Below are 12339 nucleotides of genomic sequence, written 5' to 3' on the forward strand. Positions count from 1 at the left end.
GGTAACTATAATTCATTGCTTTAGATTATTATTATATATATAATATATTGTAAACTTAAACATGTCGGTCTGCTATATGTCGAGTGCATTTCGTTGGTATAATGAATGTTGTTATGCAATAATGTGAAGCTAAGTGCAGAAGAAATAGCTGGCCGGGTCTGTGTCGGCTGAAAAAAGCAAACACAACACGAGGGCAGGTTTTGTAGAAATAGCCTATGAAGATGAAGAACAGCAAATCTTACCTGGTGTTCAGTCTCAGAGAAAAGTACACCGATTGTGTTTGAGCGTTTAACAGTGCTGCTCTTTATAGGCCGATCGGTTCTAGGACAGCAGTGCACGTGACGCAGCCAAACAATGTTGACCCCCACTGACCTCTCCAATTTGTTTAGATGCGAATAGTCTAACCAAAGTCTAACAACACTGATTATTATAACGTGATCATGGAGCACACAATACTATATTTTTGTGTCTGTTATCAAATTGCATTTTCTTTGATATATCAATTCTTATTTATCTGCAGGTCAACAGTAGTCATATCATCTAGCTGATTATAGGTGAAAAGGAAAAGTTATTTGGAACAACACGAAGCTCAGAGTCCAGCCCAGCTAGGCAACCTACATTGGTGAACCTTATACAACAGTGGTCAATATGAATTATCAGACATTATTTATCTGTTGACCCCTTTGGACCTGAAGTGCAGCACTGGCAGTTATTGAAGGTGTTAAGAGACAGCTGTCATGTAATCCACCTAGGATTACATGCACACTGCACAAACTAAATTTATTCTGCTGTTTTATGCTTCCAAAATGTGGAATGGTCACTGCCATCAAAAAGTGTGCCTGCCTTCCCTACCCTCCTTCAAAACTGCCATAAAGTAGCCTACTGTACCTGTCTGCAATCTGAGTTGCTCCCTGCTCTGTATATTATATATCATAGGCCTATATCAATATATGATCGATGGGGTGATATTGTAACCAATACAATTATATTTAATTTAATTCATTTATCCATGAAGGCCTAACCATTCAGTCAATGAAGTCTCTTCACCACACAGAGGATGAAATAATCCAGATTTTGTACAATTCTTCACCTGTGCTGTAGGCCTATAGTTATTACCTCTTCAATGAACATCAGTGCTTTTATTAGCTGTGTACTTAAATGCCTTGCATTTATCACTATTTAAAGGTTAATTACCGGTAATGATATTGTCTCATATTTGAGACTCTGCTTACAGCTAGCACTGATTGCTTATTGCTTTTCACTATTTCATGGGGTGATTTCGATTTGATGTCACAATGTATAGTTATCTAAGGCTAAATAAAATAAAATAAAATATACACACACAGTATATCAACATTTCGGTCAAAGGGACCTTCCTCTACATAGACTGTAGAGTGTATGAAGTGTTTCCACAATCACATAAGTTACATAACACACTCACAAACATACGACAGGTCTCCCATAGTGATTTTTCAATTATCTTTTCAAAGAAAAGTGAGATAAAAAGGAGTACAGAGATATTATCCAAAATACAACACGCTATGCCAACATGTCAGTCACAGGGAATCACATTACAGTAAGCAAGAATAAACAACACATGGTAATACATCAAATACATAGAAATACCGGTATTCAGCAAGGATCATAAGTAAGCTAAGAACCTAACATCCGTCTAACAGTACAATATATGTACAATGAAGATATAAATATACACAATAGAACAGTGCTGTATGCTATGTAGGCCTACTTTGTTTGTTTGAGAACATTCTCAGTCAATCACACAGTCATACAATTTCCTTTTACAAAAACAATGGCTCAGCCAACATTTGCCAACAAACATGTCCTAATTTATTCATTCAACATTTTGGCATTTTTGTAATGTATTTTTCTTTCTATCTCTCAATCAGATATGTGGGGTTTGATTGGTTGTGTATGGTGCATATGTTATCTGTAAACTCTGATCAGAGTAAAAGATCAGAGTAAAATGTTAAGCTCATAATCAAAATTTCCAGTCCAGCAAAGACCTCAGCAGGCTCCTTCCTTTGTCTGCACTTATGCGTGCCTATCCTATTCAATGCATCAATAGTAGATTCATCTTGGCACTTATCCACAACAGACATTTTGCCCTGTATCCTAATTTACGATGACTGTCATGTTTATAGTAATTCCGAAAAATAGAGGAAATGAGTCGGACAGAACAGCATGTGGTCTGTCTTGTAAGGCTGCACACAGCAGAGGGGTGCAGGTCAGTAAAGTTGTTTGAACTGAAGTTACCTCTTATTACAACATTAGGGTGAGATGAGGCTATTTTGTCTATTTGAGCTGGGAACAGACAAAAGCGTTTCATTTCCCAATATTTTTTTATTCACACCTGAGTCTACTGCCATCCAGTGCTCATTAGTAAGTGCACAGCCCTACCGTCCTACAGTTAGAGGCTGTTATGATGCATACAATGTTCGTTCGTCATTGAGCTGCATGAGGGTCACACCACTTGTCACTCTCACGTTAACTTGGGAAGCATCTTAATCTGCATTTTCTTTGTCCACAGGAGATGAGAAGGACAGTTGAGTGGCATAGGGATTTTAGATATTAGCATGTGTACACATAAGCTCCTCTTGAATAGTAATATGGGATGATGTCACGCCTATGGGGTGTGAAAGTACATGTAATTACCTGCACCCAATTCACAATAACAAGCTTAAAAAGCTGTTTTTGTCTTTGCCAAGGCTGGAGGCCCCTGTGGTGATGAATTGCATGTCAGCTTTGGAGGAGGAGGAGGGGGGGGGGGGGGGGGGGGTTATAGAAGGTAATCTCTGCAGGGGTGTCTTTTTAGGGGTTACTAGCGGTTGTGGGCTAGTTAGCACCTGCTAGCCTGCTGTGACTTTTGCCTTTTGGAGTTGAGTTGGAGACACCCTAGGGGCCTAGGGCCACCAGACTATGCATAATGCAGACTGGTAAAATGCCTGCGGTGTTCCTGTTTTCACTACGGCCAAATCTGTGGAGCAGTGGAGTCTTTTTTTGCAGAGTTGCAGAGATAAACAGTGTTTTTCACCTAAGAAGTAGGAACAAAGCAGAAACCATCGATTAGTCACCTGTTTGGTCCTTAACTTGCATGCAATGACCTTTAGCACATATTAAATTACAACATATAAACACTAGATGATAAGTCTTTCCCACTGCATCTGAAGGCTGGGTGGAAAAGTACTTGTCTAAAGCAGCATATCCACATTTCCTCACCTTTTGATCACAGATTATTTGACAGTACAATAATATCACAGTTTTCAGATTGACTAGATACATTTGCTACTCCTATATGTAAGACAATTCTTGTTTATTCAAATGTCTTCTTACAAAAAGACAACACAGCTGCCTCATTACACATAGCGACCGAGGACAAGAGTGTATATGGGGTCAGAGGAGGAAAGAGGGTGAAACAAGAGACAAATGGTGTCCCCTGCTGGTCTTCACTGCACTTTTTCCCCCTCCTTTTTCTCTTTTCTTTCTCCAGGGACTATTGCTGTTTAGACCAGTGGTCCATGTCAGGGACCCCCCATGTATTTGACCACAGAAGAACCCCCTGCTCCCTGTTCACTCACTTGAGAAGCACTCAGCTCGGTGAAGCTGTAAAAACTGAATCCTCCCCCATGGGATGAAATTGTATATTTGGTTCAAAGTAGCTGGCTATGACAGCAAATGCACAATTATCTTGTTTTTTGCCAGCTATAATTATTTGTGTACATTGTGTTTGTTTTGTTTCATTTTTGCTTTGTTTTCTCATTCCATCTCCATTTGAATTGAATTTGAATTGAATTGTGTTTTTTAACTTACTGTCCTTTAAAATGCACTTATCTCTATGTGCATGTACTACATTAATGTCTCCCATTTTATACACTTCTATATGCATGCATGTAAGGTAAAACAGTTAATGGAACTTATCGATTCATTATTTTATATAACAATAGATTTTCAAAAATAGCAGATATACTAGCTCACGTTTGTGAGCTATTTTTACATTACACATTGTACAACAAAATATTAAATAGGGGTTAAGTGCAGACTAATCGATTTAGTTGATTATTAAAAAATATATACCGGTATATATTAGAACTTTTTCATGTTGATTCCTTGGTGTATTTTTTTTAACTGCACATTTTCATTATTTCATTAATCAAAAAAGTAATCAATAGATATTGCTTAGTAAATAATTGTTAGTTGCAGCCTTACATGCATGCATGCTTTCTGGGTTTTTTATTTAGGTGTGTCTTCAACAGAACATTCAAAGCCTGCAGCGATCAAAAGAGTGGAATGTGGGTGCAAGCGTGCGGGTGCAAGTTAAGACAAGATCGAGGGGCAGTGGAATAAAACAGATGGAGACAGGGAGAGAGAGAGAGAGATGTTTCCATGATTACAGATTAGAAGGTGGGGGTGTAACAGAGGTCTAGGCAAAATTACTTTAGTAGTCTTTAGTCTCATGCATCATTTTCCAACATCTCACAGAAAGTACTAAATGGTACTTCTGGACATTTCATCCTAAAGTTTTGTCTACTACTTAGAAAAATGGCTAAAGAATAGAGCAAAGCCTTTTGTACACCAACCATTATTGAAACTGGAATACCATCTTAAATAATAGATCACTCTTAAATGTTTCATTAGAGAAACAGACACTGACCAGTTTTTGTAGGTACTTTTATTTATTCACTCAGTGCTGTTTAGCACACTGCATCCTATGCAGTAATAGATGGATAGTGACATGGTGGACATGTCACATCAGGTCAGAATGGAACACATACAAGCAGCATTAATGCTTGTTTACTGATTGTCAATAAAAGTCACAGTATATTACGCTTGTTTCCTTGAATCATGACAAATATAAAGCACAACATAGCAGGTGTAAATACAGAGCCAATACAGCAAGGCACCTTGTGGTTCAATATCACTTCTAGACACTTACATACAATGTGCTGACTAGTTGACAACATTCAGTGCATTGAAATTCAGTTACAAAATTGCACATCGTCTATATTGAGCTCTAACACAAAGTACAGTTTCTGAATGTCAAAACAAATTACACAGATTAGATGCACAGTATATGGGGGTGCGGTGTGGAGGAGTAGACAAGCAAAGCAGATTAAACACTGGTTTTACTGTTTACGTAAGAAAGCCTGTTATCGAATATGAGGCGTTGTTTTTGGTGATATGGCGAAATGGTCAGGAAACAGTGATAACAGTGATGAAACAGAAGACTTCCCATGTTCCCCTCATGCTTTGTGAAAATTTGTCATGCAATATGCAGCTTTGAAATATTTTACAAGCACCATGCCCCATGACACTCTTTTGCCAAAGTTTATAGCCATTAGCTTTCCTCCTTACTCTCTTTTGTGGTTTAAGGTAGTGCTCCACACACATTGCCCCTTCCCGCTAAAAATGGCGGACCACCAACTAGCCACAAACCCTTTGAAAAACCCAAGTCTCTGTGTGTTTTAAGCAGTGCTCTCCTTGACCTGGTCCATGACATTCTGGACATGCTCACGGATCTTGCTGGCATAGGGGGAGAGCATCTCGGTCAGCTCATCAATCTTGGTCTCCAAGACGGTGCGCAGGTCCTGGGCAGTGGACTCCAGCTGACCCTTCAGGACCTCGGCCTGGGTCTCCAGTTGCTGACCCAGGCCTTCAGCCTGGTTCTTCAACAGAGCTGTGATGCTGCCCAGCTTCTCAGCGACGCTCTCTTGGGCCTGGTTGACAATGGGCTCCACGCGCTCCTTGACCATGTCCATGTTCTGAGAGGCACGGGACTGCACCTCGCCCATGTAAGTGGTCACAGTGCTGGATAGAGGAAGATGACATAAGTAAGAGAAACTCCTCCAGAATACTACCATCCATATGGGTAGCTTATATTGGTTATGAAAATCAAGTTAAGCAAAAACAAAAACTAGGATTATAAGGCTTTTTATGAGTGGCACCACAAAATGTCTGCCACTCAAAAAAAGCTAATGCATTTTTTCCATTGTGATTTATTTATTTAATATTTCAATTACTTTTAATCAAGCCATCCAGGGTCTTGGTCACTCATGACCATGAAACCTTTGATTCTGTGAAAAACATTTTGACTATTTAATTATGCCTATGTATATAATGTTATTATATTTAATAAATACCCTTTGTTTTTTCCCCCCACAGAATCAAAGGTTTTATGGTCACGAAACTCACGATTCACCAGGTCCCTAGATGGCTTAATTTTAAAATAATTTATATAAATATTTTTAGGAATCTCTATGGGATGCTATGCCCTATATGGGCCTGCTACGGTTTGACTTACATGTGGATCTCCTCGCTGTCCTTGTTCAGGCGCTTCTTCAGCTTGCGGGTGTAGGTGTTGACACTGTTGCGGACAGTGTCTGTGTTCTGGTCCACCATGGCCTTGAGCTCACCCAGGTACTGGGTGCTGCGCTCCTTGGCGTCCATCATGTCATTCTGCAGTCTGTCGGCCAGCAGTTGGAAGTCCTGACCTAGCTTCCCGGTGCTGTCCTGGGCGAAGGGGGCCAGCTTGGCTTCCACATCAGCCCTGTACTTGTTCAGCTCTGCCATGGTGTCTGCAATCAGGGTGCTGGGAAAGCAGAGGTATAAGAGGACAAACAAGGAGGATATGGACAACATTTAAGCATGGGAGTGGAACATAGGGCCAAGGAGGAAAAGGGTTGTTATGGGGAGATCATAGAAGATACCGTTCTGGATGGCTGAAGACCGTGTCTAATTTTAAAAAAAAAGTACAAATGAGAGTCTATCACTCACTCCAGTTCTCTGGTGAACTGAGAGGCCTTGATGGTCTCCAGTGCTTCATCAGCCTTGCTGCTGAGATCATTCACAAACTGCCAGAAGCGATCCACACTCTCCTCGAGGCGGACTGGAGAAGCATCAACCTGCCGCACAGCACGAGCATTGCAGCCTAAGGAAAATTGTACATAGAAATGTTCACTGCGTGTTCACACGGTAAGCTTAAAACAAAATACATTGACAATTGGACCAAAACGAACACTTTTACAAACCAATTTAACCAACAGCCAAAATAGACTTACCAGTGATGACTGCCAGGGCAAGGATCAGAGCTACAGCCTTCATGGTTGCTTGACAGATACTGTAGGTATACTACACCTAGAAAATAAATACGGTATAGTTAAAAACAATGACTATCCAAGTAGTCTACCTAACACAAAAAACAAAATTAAATGAAATAAATTTGAGAAAAAAAATGTAGCATTAGACGATTTCCCAGATGCCATTTGCACTGCAAATAATCTCACAATAGTAGCCTATAGGCTAGTCGAATAGTAAATAAATAATAATATATATATTTTAAACAAAGCACAAATTAAGATAGCCATAGCCTATAGTCCTATAATCCTCCACTGAGAAAATAGGATTGAGTATTAACGAAATGGAAAATTGCATTCGAAGCTGGCACTATAGTGAGGTTAACTATGCTGTTTCTCTCACCTGAGAAGTAGGCTAGTTTCCTCCGTGCAGTACGGACAGATGCCAAGGGTTTTATAGCGTCCCAGATGGTGATGCGTTACGCACGTCGCATGGGGGGGAGTTCCTCATCGCGCGAGTGTCTGTGTCTGTCTGTGTGTGTGTGTGTGTGTGTGTGTGTGTGTGTGTGTGTGTGTGCATGAGGTGAGGTGATGATTATGTATGTGAAAGCTCATGGTTCCTTCCACGCCATGTGCCACCGCGACCGCGTCCGAAGTACTCACATATTTGCACGTTTATCACGATTGAGCAACCTCCCTGTCAATGCAAATAAACAGCACGGATGTTGACAAAACATAACAAGACAGTGCTTCACTCGAATACAGGTCCAGTGCACACCTAACCTTGTGTTCACCTCGCCGTCCCCCCCCCCCCACAAAAAATAAATAAAAACACAAATAAAAATAGAGAATAAATGTATGCTTTATAAAAGAGAATATTAAATTATTTTTTTAAGCATTTGTAGAAATAGGCCTACTGTAGACAGGTAGGCCTATAATCAGCCTAGGAATTACAACATGCATTTGGTCCCTCGTTTGTAAAATAAATGCTTATGCAATTAAATCAAATATACTAGCCTAGAATGAAGGTGCCCAGAAATACCAGGTGCCCCATTACCCTAAAAAGGCTCAATATACCATTATCAGTCCAAAAAAATAGGATATGCCTACTATTCTCAAATCAAAGCAGTTTTCTTTTTTATGCCCTCTTTATAATGCATTTCAATCTCATTTCCTCAGCTCTCTCTGTTTAACATATATACAGGGAAAAATTAAGAGGTGATTTTAGACCATTATTGAAACCCATCTTAAATAATACACTTACAATATCACTTTTAAATGTTTGTTCAGAGACTGACAGAAGACCTCTTTTCTGTGTGCCATTTTATTTATTCACTGAATGCTGTTTAGCACTGCATCCTATGCAGTCAGTCAAACACATAGATGGGCAGCATACCATGGCGAGTGACAGTGGGCATGTTACATGGTGAAACAGGTCAGAATACAACACAGACATCTACTGCTCACTTACCGATTGTCAAGAAAGTCACATAATGCACTTGCATACTGACAAATATAAAACACAACATGGTGTAAATACAGATTCAATACGGCAAGGCGCGTCAGTGGTTCAAAATAACTTGTAGACACTCACATACAATGTGCCGACTAACTGACAACATTCAGTGCATTGAAATTAAATGACAAAATTGCACGTGTGTTGTGGTGTATTGGTCTGAGTGAGAAACAGTGGTTTCAAACCCCAACCTGTCTCCGTCAACACGCAGCAAACCAATACGGATTAGCTGCACTGCGTGTGTCTGACAGGACAGGAATAACTCAAAGTTGACAAGCAAAGCAGATTAAATACAGCGGTTTTACTGTTTACATAAGAAAGCTGTTATTGAATGCGAGGCATTGTTTTTTTGGTAATCAGGGGAGATGCATGGCCAAGAAAGACTGATAACAGTGATCAAATAGAATATCATCAGATACTTCTTAATCAAAACCCCTAAAATGCCCACACAAATGAATACATGATCAGTAACTCTTAAAACTTAATTTATGCTTCAGTGAAAAAGTGTTTGTCGCTCTGCAAAAAGTTGACTCTCACACTGAAGCATAAATTAGCCTTTAGCTCTCCTCCTTTTTCCTCTGGGATTTAAGGTAGTCAGTGCTCCACATTGCCGTTTCCTGCTAGAGGACCAGCAACTATCCACAAACCCTTTGAAAACCCCAAGTCTCTGTGTCTATTTCTTAAGCAGTGCTGTCCTTGACCTGGTCCACAACGGTCTGGACATGCTCACGGATCTTGGTGGCATAGGGGGAGAGCATCTGGGTCAGCTCATCGATCTTGGTCTCCAAGGCAGTGCGCAGGTTCTGGGCAGTGGACTCCATCTGTTCCCTCAGGCCTTCTGCCTGGGTCTCCAGCTGCTGACCCAGGCCTTCAGCCTGGTTCTTCAACAGAACTGTGAAGGTGCTCAGCTTCTCAGAGGCGGTCCCATGAGCCTGGCTGACGTAGGGCTCCACGTTCTCTCTAACCAGGTCAATGTTCTGGGAGGTGCGGGACTGGATCTCACCCAGGTAAGTGGCCACAGTACTGGAAGGGAAAGATAAGATAAGTAAGAGGTTAGGTCAGAGAGCAAGAGAAACGGCAAAGGATGTTATCAGCTTAGTTTGGTTATATAAACCAAATTAAGAAAAAAAGGAAAACTAAAAGTGTCTGCGGTTCGACTTACTTGCGGATCTCCTCGCTGTCCTTGTTCAGGCGTTTCTTCAGCTTGCGGGTGTAGGTGTTCACACGGGCGCGGACATCGTCAGTGTTCTGGTCCATCATGGCCTTGAGCTCACCCAGGTACTGTGTGCTGCGCTCCTTGGCGTCCACCATGTCCTTTTGAAGTCTGTCGGTCAGCAGCTGGAGGTCCTGGCCGATCTGCCCGGCGGTGTCCTGGGCGTAGGGGGCCAGCTTGGCCTCCACGTCATCTTTGTAGGTGTTCAGCTCTGCCATGGTGTCTGCAATCAGGGTCCTGCATGGGGAAGCAGAGGTAAGAGAAGGTCAGGACAAATGAGGAGGATATAGACACATTTTAAGCATGCGTGTAGAACACAGGGGTAGCTAAAGGAAGCCTATAAGAGGGTGGTTATGGGGCAAAGATCGAACACAGTATTTACATGTTCTATCTACAGAACGGTAGACAGTCAGTTCCTAATTCAAATAAAAATAATGTAACAACTCTTGCTCATTTGAGACATGTGGCCACAGTGTGACAATATATCACTCACTCCAATTCTCTGCTGATCTTAGAGGCTCTGATGTTCTCCAGCACTCCATCAGCCTGGCCGCTGAGATCGTTCACATACTGCCAGAAGCGATCCACACTCTCCTCCCAGAGGACTGGAGAGGCCTCAACATCTCGCACAGCACGAGCATTGCAGCCTATGAACAAATTGATTTATAGTTTGTAGAACACATTAAACCAAGATAGTGAAAGTGGCTATACATACATGCATTATTGTCCTGATAATTGGTCCAAAATAAACACTATTCAAACCACTTTAATCAACCATTAGGCTAGTGTAAACAAAGAGGATCTGGACTTTTATTGTGTTATCATTTTAGCCTTTACCTCTGTGATGTTTACATTTCTGACAAATAAAGTAATCAATGCTTACCAGTAATGACTGCCAGGGCAAGGATCAGAGCTACTGCAGCCTTCATGGTGCTTGTTTTTGACTGGGAAGTAGCCTACACCTAGAAAAAAGAAAGAGGGGAAACTGTGTAAAACATCTGCAAGACAGCTATTCATGATTGAATTAATACGGTTGGCTAATTGCACAGCTTTAAACACTTTTTACTAAAACATTGTAAAATACTATTTGCACTGCATAAGGTCACGAAGGTGTAGTGCAAATTGAAATAAATATACCTATTTTCACAAATTCCATTAAAACATAGGTTTCACTGAGAAAAAATACATTGATGAAACGCAGCAAACAGAAAACGTAATTTGAAGAAGTTTGTGTTAGTTAAGTTTTCGTTTCACTCACCTGAGAGAGAGAAGTTGTTGTTTGGTCCGTGCTAGCTGTTGTAGGGACAGACGACGCCAAAGCTTTTTATAGTGTCCCAGGCTATGGTGGCGATGTGGTGCGCGCGTCGCGGGGGGGGGGGGAGGGGGTGTTCCCCATGCTACTACCACGTATGGTGTTTGTGTGCGCGTGCATGAGTCAATGCTGATTTGTATGTGAAAGCTCATGGTTCCTTCCACGCCAATGTGCCACCGCGGTCGCGTCCGAAGTACTCACATTATTTGCATGTTAATCATGATTGAGCAACGTCCCTGGTGACTAAAAGGTAAAAGTTGCTGTTGCTTACACTTATGAGTAACCTATGGCTGACCAGTGATGAATTGTTGTAGCCTATGTTATCGCCTATATTGATTGATTGATTGGTTGGTTGGTTGGTTGGTTGGTTGAAGTATAATTTACAGTTTGCAGAATTACAGTAGGCTACACAAGTAGGCCTACAACTCAATTCAAAAACTGTGAGTGGACGACACCATAAAGTATTACAGTAAAAGTAAAAGTATTACACAAAAACAGGAAATCATCATCATAGAGGATGTAAAAAGGGGGAAAAACATATACAGTGAGGGGAAAAGGGGTCAAAGTTAATTCTGCCTCCTAACAGAAAACAGTTATAGGGTGTCTAGGCCTATGGACCTGTTGTAATGCAGACTAGCCACTATGTTGCAGTAATAGTTACAACGTGGTACATACATTTGAAACATTTTGCTAAAAGCCCCCGTTTTGGGCTGGACCCTTCTCACACCAACTCCGATATAGAATTCATAGCAAATATACCCACACGGGGTCATCCCTATGTTCCCCAGGTTCTATGTTCCCCATTTACCTTAGTGTTAGGTTTCTGTTTTTAGGACTTCAGTGTTTTGTACACGGGGAACAAATAACCTTTTTTGCATGGTGGGGAACATAGAACCTGGGGAACATAGGTACGACCCCCCCCCCCACACACACACACACACCATATCATTGTACAGATGTCAGTCTATCTGATAAAGTAGTTAATGGTCATGGAATCAAGGGTATCAGTATATGTGCTGATGAGAGTGATTCAACATACTGTACATAAGTAGGGTCAAGCCGATGTCAGTCACATAATCATAACTTATTATCGAAGATTTAGACTAGAGGAATGTGCTACAAATAGTCTGTGAGGGAGTTTTGTGATGAAAGCAAACTTTTACTTATCAGAGTCAATGGCTATCTATTCCGATCAAGAGCAATGTTCTTT

General features: G+C 41.1%; 1 protein-coding gene across 1 annotated transcript; it reads right to left on the reverse strand.

Annotated features, from left to right (window-relative positions):
• Nucleotides 1-4669: 4669 nt before the first annotated feature.
• apoeb (apolipoprotein Eb) lies at nt 4670-10781 on the reverse strand. Its single transcript, XM_080768197.1, has 8 exons — nt 10701-10781; nt 10311-10464; nt 9767-10054; nt 9306-9627; nt 7074-7143; nt 6790-6943; nt 6317-6604; nt 4670-5823 (listed from the first exon to the last, which is right to left on the reverse strand). The coding sequence occupies exons 1-8, from the start codon at nt 10744-10746 to the stop codon at nt 5481-5483; spliced, it is 1665 nt and encodes a 554-aa protein (XP_080624323.1). The 5' UTR covers nt 10747-10781; the 3' UTR covers nt 4670-5480.
• Nucleotides 10782-12339: the final 1558 nt, after the last annotated feature.

This window comes from Protomyctophum bolini (assembly GCF_963924005.1).
Source record: "Protomyctophum bolini genome assembly, chromosome: 7".
In the NCBI taxonomy this organism is placed as follows: domain Eukaryota; kingdom Metazoa; phylum Chordata; class Actinopteri; order Myctophiformes; family Myctophidae; genus Protomyctophum; species Protomyctophum bolini.